This window comes from Aptenodytes forsteri, unplaced genomic scaffold, assembly GCF_000699145.1.
Source record: "Aptenodytes forsteri isolate BGI_AS27 unplaced genomic scaffold, ASM69914v1 Scaffold23, whole genome shotgun sequence".
NCBI classification, from domain to species: domain Eukaryota; kingdom Metazoa; phylum Chordata; class Aves; order Sphenisciformes; family Spheniscidae; genus Aptenodytes; species Aptenodytes forsteri.
Genome location: NW_008796043.1, coordinates 6,091,124 through 6,118,213, shown reverse-complemented (window position 1 = coordinate 6,118,213; position 27,090 = coordinate 6,091,124). Strand labels below are relative to the sequence as shown.

The following is a 27,090-nucleotide window of genomic DNA, read 5'->3' as shown; positions in this document are numbered from 1 at the left end:
AGGGGAGGGACAGCAAAACCAGTGTAATATGAATTAGTAATATGACAGTAACATGAACACCTGTATTTCCTCTGCAGGCGATAGGCAAGTAGCTAACAGTAAAGCCTCTGTATTTGTATTTTAAGTCATAGGGACGGATTCTCAGCTGCCATAATTAGGCACTGATCCAGTGAAATTAGTTACGTTCTGCAAGTTCACACCAGCTGAAAACATATGGCTATAAATATATGTTGGGGGCTGCATAATATACATATGCATATGTACTTTGGACAGGAGTAACTGTTTATTGACTGATTATATAGGACAGGATTTTTTTTTTTAATAGGCTTTCAATTTAGTTGGCAGCAAGGGGAGAAATAACTAAGGAAAATAGTTTCTCTGTAAGACTTAGCTGCCATTTTGTTGGGGATCCAGGTGCAAAACCATTCTACTACTTCTGTTACATGGGGTTTTAATGCTCCTGTCCTTCAGGAGCCTCAGAATGGCTCTCATTTTGAGGATATCTTAATTCAGTGTTTTTGGATCCAGTATACCAGCAGTGCAGAAATGCTACACAACTTAAGATAGAGAATATCAGTAGTTAAACTAAACTTTGAATTTGTTTTTTGATTTGAAATTTTCTGCAAACAAAATACAGGAATGTTTTTGCATGTGTAAAACATGACGAAGAGTAAGGTACATATTTGAATTTGATTTTTGAATTTGTGAATTTGTGTTTCTATTAATTAAATTAATAACATGCCTGTTTTCTTGGTTGCTTTTCTCCACTGTACCACAAAAGAAGGGAGAGCTACGTAGGAGCTGATGAATTTTTAGGCCACAGTGTCCACATTAGCCTAGTACACAGTGGTCGAACCTATCTCTGAGTTGTGTTGCTCTTTCTGTTACACTGTAGAGTTGTGCCTTGTGCTCCTGTGAAGTGAGTTGCTCATTCTTCCCAGCAAACTGTAGGGAAGTGTGTCTTTCAGGCTGGGCATACAGAATAGGGACGCTGAATGCAGAGAAGGGTGCTATGAATAGGCATGGGAAGGCAGTCACCTCCCAGTAAAGCAGACCTTACTTTCTGAGCTGCTTGCATTCATTGTGGTCTCTGCAAGACGCAGGATTAGGTGGCAGGCTGTAATTTGTCTTGCAGTGTAGTCCAGCGTATTTGTGACCAACACTTGTGCATCATCATCATCCACTTCTGTAGCACATTGCTCCATCCAAAACTTCTATTCCCACTGTGTACTTGTTAGCTTCTTTGGAGGACCTACTGACAGACACCTTATCATTTGTGTGTTGAGTAAACTTCTGAGAAACCGCCCTCCTTTGGAGGAGGGATGTGGACTGTGTGCCCTCTTCTCATGGGACTCCTTGGAGACCAACCGCTATGTGCTAAAATTCTTGTAGTTATTAAAGGATTTCTCAGCGGGAGGCTGTGTGTTTCTCTTTACTCTGGTACCACTTGGAAAGATGACTCTGAATTCCCTTACTTGGAAATGAGGGAAACCCAAAACAAAGGTCAAAATGACTTCAGGTCTTGTGATCAGGAAGGGATAATTTTAGTTGGTGGATGGATGAGGGTTTAGTGTGTTCATGTGATTTTTCTTCCCCCCCCCCCCCCCCCCTTCACAGACATCATCTCATATCTGTGTTCAGTCAGTTAAACCTTAATCTCAGGATTTGTTTGAACTTGAGATTCACTTTTGACATTTTGCCTAGTGTTCTTACACCCCAAATTCATATAGTAGTGCACAATACTAATAATGAAGAAGGAAATTAAATACTGTGACAGAGTAAGTCTACTCAAGCGAACAGGTAAACACTGAGACCCCAATTCACCTTACCTTATTTCAGGGTCCTAAAAATTAAGAGCTTAGTCTGTGTTAGCCATGCAGACTTTCTCAGTAGTTGACAGAGACAGAAATTTTCACAGTGCAATTCCCCCTCAAGTGAGCTGAAATGAAGGTTTTGGCTTTTAAGGAAAAATAAATGTTCTTAAAGTTAGATGTGTGCCTAAATAGCTTGCAGAACCACAGGCTGTAATACTGAAAGTGGGGATGTAGTTTTCCTCACTGAGTAGTTGTCCTGTTCCTCATTTTGACACAAGGCACCTTTTTCTGCAAACAAAATACAGGAATGTTTTTGCATGTGCAAAACATGACGAAGAGTAAGGTACATATGCGTGCAGGGAAGCAATGACTGAGTTGTAAGTTGGTCATCAAATATTCACAATTAGAGGAAGCAGAACTTAGTGCAATGTCAAAAGCTTTTCATTTGCTGCGTTCCTGCCATTATATCTTTAAGACTGAGAGCGGAGTCCCAGTGGAGCCTTTTGCCGTGGTCTGATGACAATATTTAATTGAATAGTTGCACCATGATGGAGGTTTGAGCGCTCACTACCATGGAGTTGGAACAGAACACCCACCTGTTTCTATTTCACAAGGACTAGGGGTGATTTTGAAAGTCAAAATCCCTTCAGGATGTTAAATCTTTCTGCTAGAAAAATGATCATTTTGCTGTACTTTGTAATATGAGAAAAAGCAAAAACCTTAAAGCAGAAGCCCCGCTTTACTTCCCTTTCTGACTTTCTGTACTATAGTTACATTTCTAATCAATCACAGTCCTGAATAATAATTATAATGTTGATCCCTGAGGCAGTCTCTTCACCCTGTTAGCATACATACCTGCTTATACTGTGGCTATTCCTGACTTGTTTAAAATATTTGGATCAAATGAAGTCTCATTTATTCCTTTAATTGGTCCTGATTTTCCCAATGTAGTTTTCAACATATTTTAAACTTCTGAATCCAGAATGTCTGGCTTACGTTCATTGCCCTTCCCCTGACTCTTTGGATTGCCTAATTTTAGCAGGTGTGCCCTGATCTTTGGCTTTCTTAATGCTCAGCAGGTATTACAGTAATACTCCCCCAGGTATTTTTCTGAATTCTGTCTTCAGAAGTAGAAGATGAAGGTTCAGGGTAGCATGATAGTGTATGATGAAAAAGAAATGTCTAACTAACTGTTACACTTCAAAAAGTGTAGTCCACAAATTTTATTGTTGCTTTTAGTTATGTGTCATTTCTTTACTGTGCTTTTGTGGTAGTAATATAGTGCTGAAAGACTCAGACTTGGTGAAGTCTTGTGCACTAATATGTTGAATAGTTTTTATGTAGCGATATTGTTAGTCACTGTTGTAAATTAAAGGCACACAGTGGAATGTAATGTCCAAATTAGTACTTTTATTAGGGAGGGAGGGAAACTCAACCATAAATCTAAGATAAGTGGTATGGCCTGTGGAGGACTTGATTCTTTTATGTTATCTGCCAATTAAAGCATGTAAACATTTTGTAAAAAAGCCTCACAGTTTGGCAAATGTTCTGAGTTGCTTTTATATGGTAAGTATTTCTTCAATTTTTATATTTGATAGCAATACTTTATGTGCATAGCTTTACAAACAATATTTGTTGTTGGGAATATTAATCAGCTGTTGCTCGTTGTTATTAAAAGCAATAGTTCTTAACTTACGAAAGATCTGACATAATTTCTTAAAATGGGTCTGAAGTTACAGTTAATTTAACTACAATTCTATATAATATAAAATGTCCTTTAGGCCCTTCTCCTGTAGGGAGAAACTGTCAAGGTGGTGGGAGATTTATCATAAGCTGCATTGACCTGGGCTTCCAAAAATAGTCACTGCATTCATTGTGCTTCACTATTGAAGACTTTGTATTACCGCTGACCCTGAAATTAGACCCAGCTCCGGTGTGGAATTGTGTAACCTCTGTAATAACACCAAGAAGTCCTACAAATTAGGGCACGAGAACCACTGCATAAAGCTTCTGTGGTCCTACAGAACTGCCCCAGCAGTGAGACAAAGCCTTTCTTCTGGAACCCCTGCACAGCTCTGCCTCCGCAGCAGCACTGACCCCTGCTCTGCTGTTGTGGTTCACGCTGGGGAGAAAAGGGGCTTTTAGGTCTGGGGAAGGTAAAATAGTGTCCCTGCAATACACCACAATGGGGATGCTAACGTCACAGAGAATCTTGCGTTACTTCCTATTAGAGAACTCTGGTTCTGAGTACTTCAGTTTGTGCAGGAAGCTGACTTTGGATCATGCCGCAAAACACTACGCTTTGAAGTTAGTTGATTGTGGCTCATACCACAGTAAGGTGAATCTACTTGCGAACTCTAGATTAACACAACTTCAGCTGATCAAGTAGCAGCTGTCTGATAGAAGTTTCTGAAAGTTGTATCGGGTAATGCACGCTGCATTTATTCCTCACTCACGCTACAAGCAGCTCATTCTGAGCTGCCAGCCCTAATCACGGAAATACCCTAACTACATCCTTTTTTGCTCATATGTTATCCTTTAAGATGTAGGTAATGTGTTGCGTTTTCTTAAAGTTTTAATTAAAGAACTTTTGAATGGTTCAGTAACTTTTTTCTTATGTTTGCATTAATAGATCTATGTCATTGGCTTTAAAATGTGGGTTTGGTATTAAATTGGTATTATTCTCAAAATGTACAGAAAAAAATCTTTCAAGTCTTGCTCTCTTTAGCTTTCCTGACACTGCCTTCCTCCAGTTCTTCTTCAGCATCCCGTTAGGAAGGTCTGTGTTCCCTTGATGTCTGAACTTCTGCTTCTCCCACCTCCCTTCCTATGCCCATTCCTACATGTTACTTTCATTTTGTGATATGTTGTCCTAAATACCTCACTTTCAACTCAATATAGTAAAAGCAGAACCTCTCCTGATAGCCTCCAACCCTCCGTGTTCCCTGTGTTTCCTTCCAGCACTGACAGTACTACTGTGCTCTTTTTACTTTGGACTGCAGCCCTCACAGGGGGATGTTTATCTCCTGGACAACTGAGGTCTGAATCGTACGAATCCTTTCCCATATGAATAGCTTCAGTGTTCTGTGAAGAAATAGGCCATATGTAAGAAATAATTATGAGCATTGAGTTGGTCTTTGTCCAAATCCCAGTGGAAAAGTGGCTGCATGAGAAATTTCAGGATAATAACTGACAATCATTGATATATTTGCCTGCAGTCTTGGCACAAAGTCCAAGGACTGATTGAACCTGGGCAATGGACTACCCTTTCATTTTGGGAAGTGTTCCTTCCTTCCAGAATACTGCCTGTGAAGCATGGAGAGCTTCTCCCTTCTGGTCCTGCTCATTGACTGTGATGGAGAAAAGACTTAACATCTCCAGCCATGTCAGTGAGGCATGTTCACAGGCACTGACGTACATAACTAAAGAAAAGTGTAGCTTTTTAACGTCGGCGGCTAGTTAAGTGAAAAAGCGATACGAATACAACATGTGCAGTGCTAACTGAACAATGTTGGAAGTCCTGCGCTTACTCTTGACTTCTGCACCCCGGACTGTGAAGCTGGCATGCAAGGAATGACTTCTGCGTGCTGCGCAATGGGAGCGTCTCCAGTCACTGTTTACACACTGTTAGCATTGCTGTATATATGTGTATGCTGTTAAACTGTATGGAACACATTCAGTGGATCTAATGCCTCTCAGATACTACCCACATAGGCTTTTCTCTACACCTCTGCCATAGCTGCTTTTCCATATGCCCAGAAGAGTAGCTGGCAACTGCCAAAAAGGCTGGGTCAGCTCTCTCTAGCTGGCGTTTTTTATATTACAGTTTCATCTGCAAAATACTTTGTTGGGGATTACCAAATACTGACTGTCAGGAGTGTTTTATTAAGTTTCTGGATCTGCAAGGGTGCCTCAAGTCCTACTGAGAGGTCACTGAAGAAAGGGGGTGCTGACCTCTTTGCAACCACAAGAAATCAAAGCCTTTCATTTTAACCAGAGTACATGGGATTTTTATTTCATTTTAATAGATTGTTATTTTTATGTCTTGGTCTTTGAGAAAAATCAACGCTCAAGACCTTAAGGCTTCATTAAGAAACTAATGGGCATGCACATGCCAACCCCGTGAAATCAGTGGCACTAAGGTGTGTTCTGGAGCAGGTGCTATGCACAATTCACACTTCCTTGAATCCCACTCCTGCATTGGTCCATGTCTGAGAAGTTTAGTTTAGGTACTGAATGATCATCAGATTTCTGCCTCTTTCTCACTTTCTTTTCTAACGTATCCAGCAAGTAGAGAAAGGTGGCATGTCTGCTAATGCAGGGCATTTTTTGCAGAGGTCCTTCAGTGCAGGCACCTCACTATCTTCTGAGTGATGTGCAATGCCACCCACAGTGACACTATTCAAGATAATGTCAGAAGCCTAGAAGAGCAGTCATATGTTGAGGGAAGTTTTGGTGGTGTAGATATATCTGCTAATACAGTCCAAGGAAACACCATCCTCCTAGAAACAGCTGTTCTCTGTACTTCTACAATTCAGATTACATGAAGAGATGTTGTTGTGGTATCTTTTTGAACACGTCTTGAGATCTACAGAACGCATCAGATAGATGGTCTACCTGACTTTAGTTGTGTTCTTGTTATTGCCACACTCCAGCAATTTTTATTCTTCAGGAGCCGAACAGAGAGAACAATCCTTTCCTACATGTGCAGAGCACAACATAATGGTTGTTCAGAACATAGTGTGTTTTTCTTTTGTACTAGTTCATGTCCAGCATTTAACTAGTAAGTCATTCCAGTATTTTAGTATTCTGTATTGAGTCTATGGTGGTAGGAGTGGAGGAAAATGTACTATACTTTTGTATATGCATCTTTCTTCCATCTGCATATGTATTTCAGAATTCAGACAAACCTTGGAAATTCCTCTATTTAAAGAGTTGTTTAAACTTTTAAGGAGAAAATGGAGAAAAGATTTTTTTAATGAATATTATTGTCATTTTTAGAATTCTCATGAGAATGCGATGGGTCATAGGAGGTTTTCTTTCTGTTGGGTTAAAATAAGTAGTATGCATGCTGTTAGAGATCATGAATATTGTATCATCAATGATAATGGTACAGTGTGATTCTCATTCAATTTAAATGAGCTCTTTTAAGACAGTCTTAAATTCACCTGTAAGGGCTCCTATAGAAATGATTCTATCTTTAGAATGTAATATTAGTAATTCCTAACGCTGAATTACAATTTCCATTCTCAGATGAGCAAGACATTTTGCTCATTCTACTGGATGATTTTTTTAAAATTTTATCTGGGTTTTTATGAATCTTCAAGGCCACTGCCTGCCAGAGCATTTCAAACAGTCTTAAATTCACCTGTAAGGGCTCCTATAGAAATGATTCTATCTTTAGAATGTAATATTAGTAATTCCTAACGCTGAATTACAATTTCCATTCTCAGATGAGCAAGACATTTTGCTCATTCTACTGGATGATTTTTTTAAAATTTTATCTGGGTTTTTATGAATCTTCAAGGCCACTGCCTGCCAGAGCATTTCAACTGAACACCCACTGCCTGCCAGAGCATTTCATATCTGAACAAACTTGAGTGAACAGGAAAAGGTCACATCAGTGTGGAACTGGTTAAATTCCAGCTGTTGACAATCCATCGGTTTTGACCCATGCTGCTAGATTACAGCAGGTTATGGTGTCGGGGCATTTACAAGAATACATCTTCTTTCAAGCGTGCATTTTCAGAGTGGATTGTTTCCATTACTGGAAACAAAATACTGTTTCTACTTTTAAACTTAATTCTTTATTCATATAAGAAAACTGTCAGAATTTTTATTAAGCCATATTTCAGATTTTTTTTTGTGAAATTTTTTTTACTATTATATAATTGCAGCAAAAGAGCAGTTATTTTTTATGCTTACTTACTTTTTCACACTCCTTTTGAAAAATGGTTGGTTTTTAAATGAAAGAAATTTGACTTAAAAGCAACCAAATAAACATTCTTTAAAAAATGAAGAAACTCACTTCTTTCCCAAAACTGAATGACTGAAGAAAAACACTGCTTTGAGTTCATTATGCCTTTTTTTCAGGGTAGGTCTTATTTCTGTCAGTGCAATGGGATCAAGATTTAAATTAGTGAAATGCCAGCTTAGGATATGTGATTAAAATTGGTTTTAATGGTTGCTTTTCTAGGTCTTATGTCAGCAAGGTTACTCCTCTATCTTTAGCTAGAATTTATTTGCTAACCCAAGGATTCTTTTTCTGCTGTTGTTGCCTCATCAGATCTGGGGAGAGACCATTCATCAACTTGGTCAGTATTCAATCATAGTGATCATTCTGCATCCTTGATCCAGGTCAGAACCAAATCATTTGACTAAGTTTTGGTGATACATTGTCATGAACTAAAACTAATTTAATTTTTATCAAGACCTATCCCTTTCCCCTTTCTGAATGTGACTGTACAAACCTGAGCAGCATTTCAAACTATGAGATGTAAGGTGAGCTGCATGTGAATTGAAGGTTTTCATATGCAACGGTAGTTTGAAGTTGCCATACATTTTTTCCTCCATTTTGTGGTTTATATGGAAGTGTGCAAAGTGTTGTGCTGCGAGACAGTTCTTGCACTGGCAGACTTGTTAGAGGAGCGTGTTGCAGGGTTCCTGATATAGTACACATATTGGACAGTACTTCAGCTTCACACGCATTGAGTAGTCATAGGCTTAAGCAAATTCCACAGCTGCATAGCAGATGTGGCATATACGTATTTGACAGGTGCCACATGCTGATTCAGCTGTTTTACTGTTGTGTGCCTTCATTTTGGCCACTTTATCCTTTAGATGCTTATGAAAGGTTATAGCCCAGGGTGACACTGATTTATAAGTGAGCATGTCTCATATTTCTTCAGCAGTGTGGAAGCACAGTGGAAATGGAATTCACTGCTACTATTTTGCTCATGCTTATGAGAAGGTATCACCTGTTATGAGACGAGACTGGCTGTGTCAGCGCTTTGAGTAGCATCTGTGTAAAAGAATATAATAACTGTATGACAAGCTGAAGCAGATGTCATCTACTTTTTTAGAGAGTAGGTAGAAGGTCATTGTTGTAATGATTCCACAATGTGACTACAAGCAATGGGGCCCTAGAGAAGGCAGGACCTTTTCTGTATGCTGCTTTTGTTTCCTCTTGAGCTTTCTAAACCATTTGTCTTGATTAAACACAATAGCAGGGTGTTATCCGCACTTGTTAACATGCATGTAAGGATGGGACTCCCAAAGACCTTAAAACATAGGGGAAGCAAGACTATTAATGGATAGGCAGTTGCCTGCCCAGTGCAAACCTGGTGTGAACAGGGCAATGCCCCTTGAGAGTCAGCTGGCCAAAAGCAAGAACATGAAGCACTTTTTTTTAGGAATTTCAGCACTATTATGCTTCCCTGGGAGGATACCAGTCTTCGCACTCAATGGCCGTACTGGATGACATGTAATGTCTGTATGGCCAATATCCCTACTCTGAAACTTGCCAGTCAAGTAGCAGAAGTTACTTAGGCAAAGAGTATCAGAAACTCAGTAAGAGCAAATCTTGCCACAGTCCCTGAAGTATTCACCTATTTCTGACAATCAGTGTAGAGACTTTCCGTCCGTAATTTAAGGGCATTACTCCACCTGTGCAGTCACTGTGCGTAGTTCTGGGTTCTGTCAACAGAATGGCTGCCACTTATTTGGCTCGATACTGTTGTCTAGAAAGTAATTTTCCATGTGTAGATACTGTCTGGCTACTTAGGTACCCAATTTACTATCACAGGAGGTGAAGTTGGTGCTTGCCAGGCTGTGTTAAGTAGGCAGGGTAAATTCCAACACTAATATGAGAGGGTTTTTTTTTTCCCCAGTTATCTCTCCGCTGACCTAGGTCAGCAACATTCAGCAAATCAACAGTTTCTGAAATATGTTTCAAGGTATGACACCGGCTGCAGCAGTGCCTTGGTGTGTGTAAAACAGGCAGTTGCCCCGGGTAGTTGTACATACTGCATTAAATGAATGCACAACAAAAAAGCTTCGGTTTCTTCTGCTGGAATGTGAGGTGTTATCATGAAAGCATGCTCCACGAAGTCCTTGAATTCCTCCCATTTCTCTCTGAGAAGGTTTTACTTTCTTCTGTGAATACTTTTGGTATTCAGAAGCTGATGTCTGAAATAGATGTGTGAAGATTGAGGCTGCATGTAACCATATGACTGCAATGCGCGTGTAGCCATGGGATCGGCATGTGCAGTACTAGTTAGGGACAAATATTTCCAGGTATCTGCTCCGCTGTGTTGTTCACCATTTGCATCTGGCTCTTGGTGGCCCCAGCTTGTACGACAGCTATTGCACTGGTCCTAGCCGGCAGCTGAATGGGCCAGGCATGGCAACAGATGCTGTTCCCAGTTTGTGGTTGGGAGCTTGTATGCATTTGTGGTTTGGTGTCGAATAACTTGTGCAAAGTATTAGCTTCAAGGTTTTGACATTTGTGGTATTTGAGCAAAGATAAACTGCATGGGTGTATTTGATGTGAGGGCTCTGGCAGCAGTTACTTGACAGACCATTGACTGGTAACTCCCTGCCTCCTCCACCAAAGTAAGAATCTCTTGCAAGCAGATGATTCTGAATTTATGTTGTTGAGTGGGAAATTCCGGTGCAGCTTCACTTGAATATTGACTGTCCCTCAGTATCGGATCACTTTTATTGATGGCTCATATCCATGTTGTGGTTGTTTAAATTCTAAATGACTCTTAGAATCAACCTGTGTTCAGCCTTTTGTGTAGAGGTAGTTTTAATGATGTGCTGATTTTTATGACTGTGGGCTATTTCAAGAGGCTTACAGTAAGATTTCTTTTCTTGTCAAATCCATTTTTGCTCTAGTGTTTGGAAGCTTTCTGTCTCTGTGGTCTATCGCTGTGATACACAATGAGCACCTAAAGAAGCCAGATGGGACTCTTGGCCTTGGGAACCTTGGACTGGTGAAGCTCCTTGAGCTATTTCAGACATTGAATGAGCTACCAGTCATGAGAATCTCTCCTGTGTTACTTGATACCCTCAAAACTTTGGGGAGGCTTGCTTATGTTACTTGGAAAGTCTGTCAAGTAGCAAAATTATCTAGAAATATTCTTAAAGTGGGGAACAGGTGGCTTAGATTACTATCAAATGCAACCAACGGAGTCCCAGTGTAAAAGGTGTGTGCATTTTCTCTTACATCATTGTGATTTTCCTTGACTACAAGCACAATTACATGACTGGAATGCAACACACAGATGTACCAGGATGCTGCAAAAGTATCTTAGTTCAGTGATAGTTGAGATGCTAATTTCCCAAGCAATCAGTCATGCGCAAAACAGAGCTGTTCTGAAATGTAAGAGATGGCATTTAACACAGTCCTATTGCAGCTTTCTTAATGTGTTGGAGCACGTTGCCAGGTGAGGTAGCCAGCTGAGAATCTGGCCTATTATTTTAATGGGAATGAAACTGCGGAGGATAACCTTCTCACTGTACACCAAAGAAAAGGTGTTTATTGGCATTAGTTTTACTACTGCGGTACTTTTATAGAGTTCAAAAAGCTCCTGATAAGATCTATGTATATTCTGTTACCAGCTCTTCCATGTTGCCTATATCCTTATCAAGTTTGCAAATTCTCCTCGTCCAGATCTCTGGATCTTAGAAAGATCAGTGGACTTTGGAAGAACTTACACTCCCTGGCAATATTTTGCTCGTGAGTATCAATCCTTGTGTCGCTACTCTTTTGTAGACAGGTTTCTTTAATCATTTGCCCAGTAGCAGGAAAATGAGACCATGGGGCTTGCTGAAGATTTCAACTGCAATGAAGACAGTCCGTGTGAAATATATTTCTTTTAGTTATCCACAATAAATTAGTGACAAGAGTGTAACTAAAAATGAGCATGATATTTTGAAAGTGTAACTCAGTACATCAATATTTTTCAGTCTGTTGGGAATTTTTGTTTTGTTTTGTTTGTCTTGGTTTTTTGGTATGTCTACACTACAGTGTCCTTCATCCCATGGGACCCCGGAGTTCCTTGCAAAAACCAAAGTGAAATACAAATGCAAAATATTGGAGTATATATATAGCTTGTTGTGATGATATGAGAAATACTGTGCCGTGTCTTGTCAGGCACCACTGAACTGCTTAGAACGAGAAATGATTTGGTTTTAGGAACTTCCATTTTTCTGTGCTGAGTGAAGCAATCACTGTTATTACTCAGTTATGGGGGAGAATTTACCTGAAAGCACAGGGGATACTCCTTTGTTAATTTAAATTAGAACAATGGTGTTTATTTTCACACATAAAAATAATCTTGTTCTCACTTGACTAGACTCCAAAGCAGATTGCTTGGAGCGCTTCGGAAAGGAGGCTAATCTTCCGGTGAGGAGGGACAGCGATGTCCTTTGCACCACAGAGTACTCTCGCATTCTGCCTCTTGAAAACGGAGAGGTAAGTGCTTTTAGGAAAGTAACGTGTAATGCTGGGAGCAAGCAGCATTGGTTTCAGGAGTTTGCTGTTTCAATAAAAAACTGGAACTGGAAGTAATTTTTCAGCTGTGACTGCTTGAATCTACATTAGTAAGTCCATAACCAAGCACTTAAGTAGCTGATGAGATTTTTGGAGGGTGAGCTGGCTCCTCCTAACTTTCACCATTCCCTGTGGGGGTAGGGGCTGCTCAGAGCCACCTGTGTTGATTTTTATCACGATTTAGGTACCTCACTTTAGCCATATGCATTTGAAGGTGTTGGCCGCATTTTCTGAACACTTCCAATGTACAGAGCAGAACTTACTGCATCAGAATTGCTCATGGGAGTAAAGGCTGTAGAAACAGATATTTACCATTCAGGAATAAGTAGCTGTTTAAGAAAAGAATACATAAAATGCTACATATTTATAATATATGTGTTTGGAAAATGTTGCTCTGATTTTAGCCGTTGTTCCTTGCCTGGCAGAACTGTGGCTTGTGTTATTTGAATGAATGTTAAACTCCTAGCTGGGCTGATGGCTCCTGCTGACGTTCTCCTTTTACGCCTGATGTGGTTAGAATCCAGATCTGAACTCCTCAAGAGTTATCCAGAGTTTTGAGCATATGGATCTGGGGTTTTATGGATCTTTAATTCATATTAAAGTAGAATTTGTTTATTAACATATCTGTAAAATTTTCCTAATAAAATATTGTAGAGAATAATTTCCATAGAAGAACACTGCTGGTGCCATCCCCTATTATGTGCTGTATGACTTTTCCTAAAGGAATTGTGCTGCAGGCAGAACCGTCACCATTCCCTTATTATGAGCTTCAGAGCATAGGAGCCATTTGAAAATAGAAATCTGTTATCTGGTTGGTTATAAATAAATGAAAGTCTCTTACTCAGTCCTCTACATGCACACTGGATTGTTAATTTAATAGAGATTCATGATTGCTAGGCTGCTGGCATCTGTTTCTTTAAAAAATAAAAAAGTACCAGAGCCCTTGTTTTGAAAGTCAGAAAAACCTGCTTTCATGTGAGGGGATTTTCTAAAGCAACACTGTGTACTTTCTTCCGAAAGACCGTTAATACGCTCCCAGGCACTGGACCTGGTAACAATAATATTTTCCAGGAATGTTTGTGCCTTAACCCAAAAATAAATGTGCTTTGGGAAAGAGCCAAAACTTGATGTTTTTACTCAGGCAAAACTCCCATTGACACTATCAGCTGTTAATATAACTATTTGCAACTATTCCTATTGTTTTTTCCTATTAAACCATGTACTTTTTGTGTGTTACACCTACTGTTTTCAAAACAGATAGAGGCACTTTTTTTTCCCGATGTGCAATATGGGTAATGAGAATTCAGGAGGGTCCAAGACTAACAACACTATTTTTCCCAATGTCCTGGCTTCAGTATGAAATGTGTAGTTGCTACTGCAAATATGCTCAGAAACAATAGTAAGTTTTTGGATTCTTTTATTAATCTTGCTCTGTGCCGCTGCTGACACTTGCAGTTGATATATTTTAACAAAAATGTGCTTATTTCTTTGTTAGATTGTAGTATCTTTGGTAAATGGCCGCCCAGGAGCAAAAAACTTCACTTATTCCCCTAGTCTTCGAGAATTCACAAAAGCAACAAACATCCGCCTTCATTTTCTCAGAACTAATACACTTCTTGGACACTTGATATCAAAAGCTCAACGGGACCCCACTGTAACCCGTAGAGTAAGTACTGTTTTCATCGAGATATACTCAACAACTGTATTCAGCATGTTAGAGACCCCAAAATATTCTGCATGTTTTAACAATTGAATTTTACAGTGACCCACCTTTAAATCCCTATATTTTCTCCAGGTTTGTTTGAGACAAGAAGGTAACTGGGTCAGCACATATTTTATGGAGGGGAAGTAATGCTTAATGATTCTGTAACAGACTGTCTTCTTTCCCTGTTTTTGAATATGGAAGGAAGTTGGGTGCATTATGGGAGCTATAAGGAGCCAAAGCGGAAATCTTCTAAACTCTCTTACGCAGGGCTGAGGAACTAAATCTCTTCAGCTTTATTTGACACTACTTTCCCGTATTTATTAAAAGAAAGATTTTCGGGAAACAGTACCTGAGCTTCTGAAGGAGCAGGAATCAAAGGGCGTACTTGAAAGTTACTATCTTTCCACAAATCGTTTGAGATGCCTAGGTGTTTTCAGTGGATTTTGGGCTATCCGAGAGCTTGAAAGCCAAAGTCCCACTCCCATTCAGTGGGGAAGTGTAAGGAAAATCATCTCTCACAAGGGAACACCACATGGAAATTCATATACTTAGAGAGATTGCAGACTTCATATTGTATTGTTATTTTTAACCTCTTCATTTAAAATGAAGATTCAGTAACAATTGGAGGAAACCCTGGGGTGAGGCACTGCACAAATGTGTGTGAGAGTTTCTGCATTGAAAAACATAAAACTATTCCAGTTACTTGATAGCACTCCCATTAGGTACCTTTATTGTCTTAAGTAAATTTTAAGATGTTGCTCACAGGCAGATGTAAATGCAGTATTTATTTTACGTGGCAAGCAGCACAGCTGTAGTATAAGGAACTTCTGATGTTATCATAGCCATGGGATGTAGGATAGATGAATGAAAGGTCGAGTGTTTTATTATAAAATTGTTAAAAGAGAGCACAAGTTTTCATTGTAGAGACCTTCCAAGTCTAGGAAAGAGTTAATATTCTTAAGGAAAATCTTTGTGTTAAACTTGTTATAGAAACAGATGAAAACCAGACCAGTTCTGTTCTCTTATCCAAGTAACTGCCTGGCTTCTCCTGTTAAAGGTTTGAGTTCATGACACACTGAATTATACAGAGTATGTTTTATGTCCACATTGGGGCAGTTTGGCCTATTAATCATTTTGGCCTATTGCTAATTTGACTTATTACTGACCAGTGACAGTACAATTACTGTTAGTAGTAAAGCGTAGCTCTACAAGGCTGTATGAAACTATAGACTGGGTTGTGAAGACTCATACAAAAACCCAGTCGAGTACGTTTTCAGCTGTGCTGAAAACACTGAAAGCATAGGTTTTACTTACAGTATGAAAATGGTATGCACAGTTAGGAATTAATGTGTATTTGAATAGAGATAGTTCAGAAGGCAAAAATTATTTCCTAGTCTGTATATCCCATCTACTGTTCTTCACCTGCCTAGAGCAAAGAGAGCTAGTTGGAAAAGCTCCCTGCCTTGGGGAAGCATCTCATCTGTGCCCAGCCAACTCCACCTACATAAAAGTAGAGAATGTATATGAAACCGAAATGAATCACCATGATTGAGTTTTACTTACAGTATGAAAATGGTATGCACAGTTAGGAATTAATGTGTATTTGAATAGAGATAGTTCAGAAGGCAAAAATTATTTCCTAGTCTGTATATCCCATCTACTGTTCTTCACCTGCCTAGAGCAAAGAGAGCTAGTTGGAAAAGCTCCCTGCCTTGGGGAAGCATCTCATCTGTGCCCAGCCAACTCCACCTACATAAAAGTAGAGAATGTATATGAAACCGAAATGAATCACAGAATGATTGAGGTTGGAAGAGACCTCTGGAGGTCCTCTGGTCCAATCTCCCTGCTCAAGCAGGGTCACCTAGAGCTGGTTAGCCAGGACCATGTCCAGTCGGTTCTTGAGTACCTCCAAAAAGGGAGACTCCACAACCTCTCTGGGCAACCTGTGCCAGTCACCCTCACAGTGAAAAAGTGTTTCTTGATGTTCAGAGGGAACCTCCTGCGTTTCAGTTTGTGCCTATTGCCTCTGGTCCTGACACTGGGCACCACTGACAAGAGCCTGGCTCCGTCCTCTTTGCACCCTCCCTTCAGGTATTTATACACATTGATAAGTTTCCCCCTGAGCCTTCTCTTCTCCATGCTGAGCAGTCCCAGCTCTCTCGGCCTTTTCTCATAGGAGAGATGCTCCGGCCCCTTCATCACCTTCGTGGCCCTTTGCTGGACTCTCTCCAGTATGTCCATGTCTCTCTTGTGCTGGGGAGCCCACAACTGGACCCAGCACTGCAAGTGTGGCCTCACCAGTGCTGAGTAGAGGTGAAGGCTCACCACTGAGAGAGGCTATATATACCACTTAGAGGGGCTGTATTGTGAATAGGTGAGCACAGGAGACATAACTGCATAATGTTCTGACCCTTTTTCTCTTCATCCTCCAGTGGCATTAAATCTGCCCCTTTAATTTTTCTGGGGGTACATAGAGATCAAGATTTACAACCAGCTCTCCGTTCTGCCTGGTGCTCTAAGGAGACAAGGAAACAACTTCTGAGCTACAAAAATGTATGCAGAAGTTACTATTGATATGTATACAGTAATGATATTTTCACTGAGTTGAACCAATTAAATTTTTATCTTCTGTTGCCTGGATGCCTGCAAGGCATGAGGATGAGATACAAAGTGTTTCAACTTCAGGTCACAATTTCAAATCCAGCTTGAGTCACGAGTGATTTTGACTGAGCTGGTGATTTTGGTCTGTTTCTAGCGTTTAATGATCATGTCTGACAGAATGGGGAAACTGCACTGCCCATACCAGCGTGTCTGGTTTGTTGACGAGACCAAGGTCTCACAAATTGATGCTTTGACAGTACTTTACATCTCCATCCTCAAGCTGGCTTTGAACAAGCTTTGGGCTTGGGTACTGGTGGCTGTGTAGCTGCTGGGGAATGGAGAGCTACAGCAATATGCATTTGGTGTGAGCTGCACAAGCCTGTTGCTATCAGGCACCCCATGGGTATTGACTTTGATTTGCTGGTACTCGTACTGAGACATAGACATCACCAGAGGTTTGGCCATTGGCTGCCTGACTTCGGCCTTTTGTAAAGGCATGCCTTTAAAATTCTGATAAGCAAGATTTAACAATCTGATGTTGATGTTTCTGACATAATACAAGTAAGGAAAGATCTATATGTACTTCTTGTGCTTGTTCCACAGTATTACTACAGTATAAAGGACATCAGTATAGGTGGTCGATGTGTTTGCCATGGCCATGCTGAAGTATGTAATGCAAAGAGTGCTGAAAACCAATACCAGTAAGTAAACTGAGCATAACATTAATTTAATATGAGGAAAACAATACATGAATGCTTTCAAATGCCTTTTTTATTATAGAATGATGTAGTCTTAGGGGGATTTTTCATTATATTTAAAAAAGTAGAATCTGCTAATGATTGACAAGAAAACATGTCAAGAGCTACTGTATGTGAAATACAATCATTAAAAGTCTTTACTTAGTTTTTTATTTTTAATTGAAATAAGAGTTTGGCAGATTTAATAATTTTTTAGAAACCTTTAGTTCTTTTTGGAAAACATGGGTTGATATCACCTTCCAACAGCAGGAATTAGAAAGCCAACTCAAGAACAAAGTTAGTGAACTTCCTGGAGATATTGAGCATTATAACTGAGCTCAGCCAAGATCCAATGGCTTTCAATCATTACTAGAAAAAATAAAAACAGAAACTGGATGAACTGTTCCCTTTCCCTGTGAAATTCCCTTTCTCTGTGAAGTTTATGATCTCCGTATTGATTTCACAAGGAGTTAGATCAGGCTTCTCGGCTCATCTGCTGTAGGGAAGTGACTGTGAATAATCAGGCTATCTAAAACATGTTTTAAAAGCCTGCTTTAAACCAGCTCTTGCTCTTATCCATGATGGTATTGAAACAAACTTTTATCAGGACGATGCAATATTTCCAGTTGTGTTTTAATGAAGAGTAAGCGGGCAGATGGGTGCCTCATTTCCAGATGTTTATGCCAGAGAACAGTAAGTACAGAAGGTGTGAATTCTATGGGAATAGGATGGTTATACTTGAAACCTGTATTGCCCCTTGGTTATTAGACTACACAGATAAGAGAGGAACGTTGGAAAAGACTTCTCCAGTCTCAAGGTCTCTTTGTTCCTCCCGGGATTCAGTTACTATGCATGATAGTAAGACCTAGCCCATAATGAGAGCTTGCCCTTTAAGTAGGCTATTCAGCTAAATCAAAATAAATATGAACTACATTTTCTTGATGAATAATGTGCACTATTTTTAAAATTACAAGATGAAGTTATGATCTTGGTTTATTAAAAATACTGATAAAATTATTGTAAACAAAACATAATGAGAAAATTATGAAGGCGTGCCTATAAAGGTGATAAATATTTTGATTTACTGTAGGTCAACAAGCTTGAGCCTTGGAATGAAGCTAAAATAGGATACATCCTAAACTGTTATGTATCATCTTCATTTAATATTCTAGAATAAAGTTTCATAATCCAGTCTATTGAATCTGATTATAAATGTTCTTTATAAGTAATTTGTGCTAATAAACTCATAATCACATGATCAAAGTAATCAATCATGAAGAATTTTAGGAATGTTCCAAAATGTTCTAGTATTACTGTTCGACCTCTTTACATCTGAGCTTATGTCTTGTCCTTTTCACACTATGTGTAAGTCTTGGACTCCAATAAAATTAAGAAAAAAAGTTTAAATCCAGCTTCAGTAGAATAAGAGGCTTTCATTTCTATAGGTTTCAGTGTGAATGTCAGCATAACACTTGTGGGGAAACCTGTGATCACTGCTGCCCTGGATATAATCAGAAACAGTGGCAACCTGCAACAGCTGGGAGCACAAATCTATGCGAACGTGAGTAGCCTAAAAGATGCTATGTTAAAAGGGACATTGACAAGTGGGTGGGAATTAGCCATAGCACACGTGTTCATGGAGCATAACTAGCACACTGCATGTTTTAACACCTTTTTTCTTTACTGAGAAAATTCTTACCATACAGCAATAAGGAACAGATGATGCAGTGAATATTATTTATGTTCTTCTCTCTTATTAAACAATGAAAACAGTCATTTGTGTGAGAATATTACATGAGAAAAGTGGAAGCCTTCTTGTAGTACATTGAGCCAACATCTCTCCCCGGTCATAGCTGTCTGCTGACAGATTGTGGATTCCCACTAGCACAGCAGAGACTATGGGCATCTTGTACAACTTCAAAATTTGCCTCCCCATCACCCAGCCTCTTGGTGTTCAGATTGCAGAGAGATTGCTCAAGGCTGCCACTGCTGACAGGCGCTTGAGCTGCCCTCTGTTCTCCTCCTGATGGTCGCCCCTCGGTAAGCAGGCACAAAGGTGTTCCTGGTGGGGAGTCCTGGCAATTCCACACTTGCACCCCTTCCTGTGCTTGTAGTTGTGAGTTTGGAGTGCTTTAGCCCCACAGACTGAGTAGTCAAGCTGGAGAAGCCCATTGACCTTTCTCCCCCCTCGCCTGTGTTTCATTCTTTTGTTAAAGAAAATGACCGCACGGACCCCCTTTTGGTGGAGGGGTACGTACTGTCACACACGGGTGTTTTGCATCCTTCTGGCCAGAAACCAGTGAGTGTGGTACAGACGGTGTTCCCATCTCTGTGCACATCCTATTCTGAGCAAATGTGTTGGCAGCCTGCAGTTTCCTTTGTGTCTGGCCTAATTTATTTTCCTTGTCTGCCATTCCTGAGAGTAGCGTAGCCAGTGGGTACAAACCGTTAACAGGGGAACCTTATTTGAAAGCCAGAGAGATGTACCTATATAATTACTTTGAGGAATAGAGATGGCTTGTTTAGTCAAAACTGCAGTACTAAGACTGAGTGTTGGGTGGGGGGGAAGATGATTAAAATGTTTGATAGGAGATAGGCATGTTGGGACACAATTTTTGGACAATATTTGAAACCTCACTTAAATTCCCCTCTTTGAAAGGAAAACATTTTCTGCCAGGAAAGAGATAGACAAAGAGCATAAATAATGTCATGTTTTTTAAAGAATGAGTTTATAGAAGATCATCTACAAGATTCTGAGCCAAACCAACTTTGCTTCTAACTACCTCTGAAAAAATACTCTTTTTAGTTTGGATTGCTCCTAGCGATTTGAGGTGATTTGTTGAGAACGTTTGCCAGGTGCAGACCTCTTTTCCTGGCAGCCAGTAGTGAAGGAATTAAAGCAACATTGTTAAGCTTCCCAGAAGCCTGAGGTCCCTTGAGAGAAACTGATTGAAGGAGGTTGGTGGGAGCTTGTAGGGATATGCCCAACCTTTTGCGATGAGTTTCCCAGTACTGTATGGGTCAGCAAATGTCCCAAAGTGGTAAGAAGATGCTTGGTGAGGTAGAAGGGGTTTCTATTCCCCTGTGAGAGAAAATGCTATTACTATAATCAGAGCAAATAATTTCCCTTTGCTATTAGAAGACATACTTGTGAGCTGTAGCTCACAGATGGTTTAGCCCTAGAGGCAAGGAGCTTTTATTTACATTGTAAATCTTTTTTTTTTTTTAATCTTCTCTTCTTTCCTTTTCTGACTTAGTATCTTGAACCACCATCTCATTTGTGCAATGTTTTATTTTCTTGAATAATTATATGAATAAAAAACCCCAAAGATCTTCACAGGCTATCACAACCTGGCCAAGGAACCCAGTCTCGACCTGTCTGGTTCCTGTCAGCAGACCATAAGGGAACCTGATGGTAGGCCACCATCTCAGCTGTGGTGTTGGTAGTTTCTAGGAAAAGGCTTCCTTGCCAAAGCTGTTCGGATATAAAGACGCAGAGGAGATACAGAGAATGATAGCTTTATAAAGTCAAAACTTCAGGAATTTCCTGGCAAGGTTTCCCTGGTGTGCGGGAACATCTGTAATTAAAAGCTCACCTAGCACCCGGATGCTTGGGGAAGCCTTTTTTGCTTTCTGCATTCTTTCAAAAAAATTCCTGTTGTTCCTCTCCAGCAATGAAAGAAGATCAGATCAGAAAAAAAAGGACATAGGATGAGTTTATGGCAAAACCATGGTCCTATCCTTTGATTTATTCTGTTTGCTTGCTACTATGGTTGGTTCCTACTCAGATTTATATTATAGTTCTGGAAGATTTCAGTGAAGACAGGCAGAGCTTTACGTGACCAACGGGAAGGACAAGGGGGAATGGCTTTAAACTAAAGGGGGGTAGATTTAGACTAGATATAAGGAAGAAATTTTTTACGCTGAGGGTGGTGAAGCACTGGAACAGGTTGCCCAGAGAGGTGGTGGATGCCCCATCCCTGGAAACATTGAAGGTCAGGTTGGACGGGGCTCTGAGCAACCTGATCTAGTTGAAGATGTCCCTGCCCGCGGCAGGGGGGCTGGACTAGATGACCTTTAGAAGTCCCTCCCTTCCAACCCAAACTATTCTATGATTCTATGATTCATTTTAACTAAGATGGGAAGATTATGAGATACACATAACTAATCTGTAGGAAATTAGATAAATTATTTTCTGGGTAAATCCATCACCCTTTACTCAAACTTTATTTGCAGGAACTACTCAAAGTGTGGAGCTATTTTTCAGGTTAATTCTCTTCTGCAAGCAAGGCACGGACATTGGGCTGGTTCTGGGATTTATATTGCTAGGCCTTTTTGCCAAAGGTAAAACAGCAAAGGTTTTTCGGGATTTAGGTCTCCCACCTTGATGTAAGGAGATCGGTGAAGCCAGTTGATGCGTGTACATCAGTGGATGTATCTCAGATGTTTTCAATAGGTGAACTTCCTAGACTGAGGCATATGTGAGGCTGATGTGCCTGCACGCAAAACCTTGTAGGTATCTCTCTTTCAATCTCTTCTGAGCACCGCAATATTAACATCTGTCAGAAGGCGTTAAACGTATAGCAGAACATGTATGTAGAGATGGATTCAGAGCCACTGTGAGTTCAGCCGTTACCTTTATTTGGCTTAACAGAAGGGAAAAATAAAGGAAAGGAGCTAACCACAAACCACCCAAAGTAATATTTGTCACAGCTGAGACTGTGAACAACCATAAACTGGGGAAATGAGTTATCTCAGCCACCTAATTCTATCCTTTTCTAGATAATAACAACATATTATTATTGTTGTTAGTATTGTTCTTCAAACCATACTTCTTCATACCATACTTCTTCAAACCATACTTCTTTTTGAATCCACAATTCTCAGGAAGTAGAATGAACTCGTACTTAAAACGTATCCATTCAGAAGACAGCAGCTGGGTAAATGTATAGCTAAGTTTGCTGGTACATCTGTACCTACAGCTGAGTATGGGAGTTCTTTGGTGTAGGTCTTCTATTTAAATGTGTATATCTTATCTATAATTGTTTACTTTAAATAAAGATTTAGTGTACACAGCTTCAGCCCAGATGTATTTTTAGACATGGAAAAATAGAACAAACATTTGAACATGTTTTCGATAATTTTTTAAAACTGCTGAGACCATTCTTCTGGAGCTTCCTAGTTCTGCATTTATGCATAAATATATTGTTTTGAGATGGTACAACTGTTGCCTCCTCTGATAAGCCTAGCAGCACGTTTTCCTCATCTCTAGACGATCTAACCATGTTTCTGGTGTGGAATTCCAGTTGTTGATAGGTAAATACGTGTATTTGAGCATACTCCAACATATCTGGGTGTATGTATACATAAAAAAATCCAAGCTTCTTTTTCACCTCTGCTACGTTACTGAATTCCAGCATTATAATGAAAGCTGACTTTGAATATTACTTTTTCAGCCTGCAATTGCCATGGCCATGCCACTGATTGCTACTATGATGCTGATGTTGATCAGCGTCGAGAAAGCTTAAACATCCATGGACATTATGAAGGTGGAGGAGTCTGCATTAACTGCCAGGTAAAAAGGTCATTTTGGTCAGTTTAAATAAATGACATTTGAAGAAGGGCTACTGAAGTGGGACTCTGTCCACACCAATAGTTTGGAGGCTGACCAGTCTAGATAGCTCCATTTCTCTGGTGCTGTTACTTGTACTCAAAGCAGGGAAAAAGGTATCTGAAAATAATTTACATTGTACAACATTGCTTGTTAATGTATAAAAGACACATATAAATTGTATTTATGCTCAGTCTTGTGTGATTCAAATAAAGCTACACAACGCAACGATTAAATCAACTACAAAAAATTTCCTTTCCTATTATTACAAACTCTGCCATTTCTCTGCTTAACAGAAGGAAGTAAAATTAACCAAATAAAATTCCAGCTCAGGCCAGCTGGTTCCTTACTGCAGCAAAACACGAGGGCTCTCCCTCATCAGCAGGAGTAAAGGAGGGCATAGGCTATACCAAGAAGGAAGCACAGAAAAAGGAAAAAGCACAGAATCGTAGAAAGGACCTCTGGAAGTCATCTAGACTAGTGCTCCACTCAAACCAAGGCTAGATGCAAAGTTATGTCAGGTTGCACTGAGAAATGTCCGTTTGAGTTCTGAAAATTTCCAAGGATGGAGATTACACAGACTCTGGGTAATCTTTTACAGCCCTTAATCACTCTCATAGTAAAGAGGGTTTTGTTACTGTTCAGTAGGAATTTCCCCAATTGCAGCTTGTGACAGTTGGCTTTTGTCCTTTTGCTGTGCATGCCTGAGAAGAGTTGGCTCTGTCTTCTGTGTAAACCCCTCTTAGGCAGCAGAAAACTGCCATTAGACACCCCTGCCCACCTTGAACATCTCTTCTCCAAGCCAACCAAAGCCATTCCCTCAGTTGCTCCTTACATGCCATGTGCTCCAGCCCTTTAACTGTCTTAGAGGCTTGGTTGGATTGAATCAACAAATGGAAACTTGGAGTCAGAGACTTTACACTGTATCTGTCATCGATGAATAATACGTTCTTGGAAAGAGAAAGAATGTCTCTCATCCTGACTAACTTTTGTTCTACTCTGGCTAATTACTATCAGGAAAGATCATACAAAGCTCTGATCAGCTTGATCTAATCTTGGACTTATCTCTGCTTTGAGTGGGATTGAACCACCTGACCTCCTGAGGTCCCTTACAACCTAAATTATTCATTGGTTCAGTGATCTCAGGGTTAAATACAGCCATACTTACTTGAAAGTCTGTCTTCCTTTTGTTGTCAAGTCATCTGAAGTACAATGACAAGCAGCTGACCAGAACGTAATTCAGAGGAAAAATTATCATCAAGCCTACGTTCCTACGAAACCTATGCATCATAATTTATGTATTATCATGCTGTGCATTTAAAAATATAGCTGTATTTAAGCAACAAAAAAAGGGAAATATCCAGTAAAATTTTTAGGGTATGTTTTCCATCTTATTGCCACAATATAATCAGATATTGTCCAAAAGGCAGTCAGGAGAGAGTAGTTATTTTTACTAGCATGAGTAGAAGAAATGTTCTAGAAGAAATGTTCTTTGTCTTCCAATCGATATTTTTGTGCAGAACTTTGTTCTTGCAGAATCTTGTAAGATTTATCACGCTCGTCCTTCCTGTCAGCTCTTTGTTCATGAAAGAACATTTCTCTTATATTGTTTCCAGGATAGAAAAGAACAAAATTAATCTAAATCTATGAGTCCTGGTTATATGATTGATATTAATTGTTTGTAAGCTAATTTTGTGGAAGTTATGCTGTATTAAATGAGTTTACCATGAATCTAATTATAGCGCTTTTTTTTCATGGGTAAAGCACATGGATTTTAATTTACTTTTTCTGTTTGTGTCAGGGAAAAAAATGTTAGGAATGGATGCCTGAACAAAGAAGTGATAGAACTGAAATGTTGCATACAAAGACAGATTCAGTTTCTTTAGAGTCTGATAACAGGGGAGTTCTGGAAATCATGTAGTCCAATTCCCTACTCAGAGCAGCTCTAATTAGATCAGGTTGCTCAGGGACTTGTTCAGTCGAGCTTTGAACACCTCCAAGGACAGAGATGCCACAACCACTCATGGTAACCTGTTTCAGTGTTTGACCGCCTTCATGATAATTTTTTTTCCGTAATATCTAATTGGAATTTTCCATGTTCCAGTCTGTGCCTGTTGCCTCTCATCCTATTGCTGTGTACCTCTGAGAAGAGTCTGGCTCCATCCCCTCTGTATCCTCTGATCAGGTAGTTGTAGATAGCAATAAGTTCTCCCTTCTCTTCTTAATGCTGACGAGACCCAGCCATCTCAGCCTCTTCTTGGATGTCATGTGCCTCAGCCCCTCACCATCTTGGTGGCTCTGCCCATCCCTTGTCCACAGCACCAGTCATCTTATCAGAGAGAACAGTGAGGTTGATTGGGCATACTTTGCCCTAGGTAAATTTATGTTGAATACATCCAATCACCTTCCTGTCCTTTGTGTGTTCTATGATTTGTTCACTGGATCTCCTTCCCCACTGAGCAATGGGCCCCTACTCCCGTTAGCTTTTCTTTTGCTGCTGATGTACTCCTAGAAACCTTTCTTTTTGCACTTCACCTCCCTTGCTAGTTTTAACTCCAGCTAAGCTTTGGCTTTCCTAACTCCACTGCTACATGTGTGGGCAATGTGTTTGTATTGCCACCAAGTAGCCTGTCCCCGCTTCCACATTCTGTGTACTTTCTTTTTGAGTTTGAGATCGATCAGGAGCTCTGTATTTATCCGTGCTGGCCTTCTGCCATACTTGCTTGACTTTCTGCACATTGGAAAGAACTGTTCTTGTTCTAAGGAGGCTGTCCATGAGAATCAACTAGTTCTCCTGGTCCTCTTTCTCTTCCAGGGCAGTTTCACACAGGATCTTGCCAAGCAGATACCTGAACAAGCCAAAATCTGCTTTTCTGAAGCCCAGGACTGTAATTCTGCTATTTCTCTTGCTTACTTGTCTTAGGATCTTAAAATCCACAGCCTCGGGGTCACTGCAGCCAAGGCTGCCCTCAACCTTCACATGTTCTTCCTTGTTAGTGGGTGTCAGTTTGAACAGAGCATCTCCCCTAACTGGTTCATGAACGTCTACATCCAGAAATTGTCTCTGATACATTTGAAATAACTTCTGGATTGCTTGCACCCAGCTGCAGTGCCCTTCTGGGAGATACTGAGGTGGTTAAAGTCATCCACGAGTACCAAAGCTTTCTCTAGCTCCCTAAAGAAGGCTTCATTTGCCTTCTTGTTTAGGTGCTCTGTAACAGACACCTACTACAGCATCAGCTGTGCTGGTCTGTCCTGTGATCCTTACCCGCAAGCTCTGCACAGGTTCATCACCTGCCCCAAGCCCCAGGGAGAGGCCCGGGCATTCTCTGCAGCCCCAGACCTGAACAGTGGCCTCCACCTCCTGGAGCTCTGTCTGGGGTGGGGCCTCTGATGTGCCACAGGAGTTAGCACCAGTAGTCTCCGAAGAATGTGCCCTGCAATATGTTGAGATCATCGCTGCACAATCTCCAAGTAGCCCTACACAGTCTTAGGCAGAGATGCTGGGCCCACCGTTAAATGCCAGGTCCCTGCTCACAGCCCTGAATTGCAACACTCCCCAAGGAGGAACTGAACAGCGAGTGGGAGCTGGGGGCAGCTGCTCCGGGACAAAGCTTCCCCTCCACCTCCGGTTCCCCACTCATGAGACTATGAGCCCACCAGGATGCCTTGCGACCGTGATTTACTCAACTGGTGAATGCCATCGCCGCTGCATGCTCCTGCCACCCCACCACAGGGGAGAGCTTTGCTGCACAAGTTGAAATACACTCAGGGCTGTGTTCACAGGGGATTTATATATTTTTGCCGTGGTTCAAGTTACTTACGATATTTTTTCTGTGTGCCTAAAACATATGTTTATAGAGAGATATGCTTTTCTAATGGAAGATCTGTTTTGTGCTGACCTGACTGATCAGGTTTTGGTTTATTTTGATGTTGCTGATATTAGACATAAGGTATTCATAAAAGTAATATATAGTATGAGGAAAAATTAATGATGCAGTTGCCTGAACAATGTATATGTTATGATAAGAAAGTAGTATTAAAAGAGATAAATATCATGTGAT

At 40.3% G+C, this 27,090-nt stretch overlaps 1 protein-coding gene across 1 annotated transcript in view; it reads left to right on the top strand.

Annotated features, from left to right (window-relative positions):
* The window catches only part of LAMA3 (laminin subunit alpha 3), a 122,638-nt gene that overhangs the window by 6,506 nt on the left and 89,042 nt on the right, over positions 1-27,090 (top strand). The window contains exons 4-9 of the mRNA XM_019473746.1: positions 11,439-11,556; positions 12,176-12,294; positions 13,868-14,038; positions 17,282-17,379; positions 18,861-18,976; positions 22,872-22,990. Coding sequence (XP_019329291.1) covers positions 11,439-11,556; positions 12,176-12,294; positions 13,868-14,038; positions 17,282-17,379; positions 18,861-18,976; positions 22,872-22,990 — 741 coding nt within the window. The remainder of the gene's footprint in view (positions 1-11,438; positions 11,557-12,175; positions 12,295-13,867; positions 14,039-17,281; positions 17,380-18,860; positions 18,977-22,871; positions 22,991-27,090) is intronic.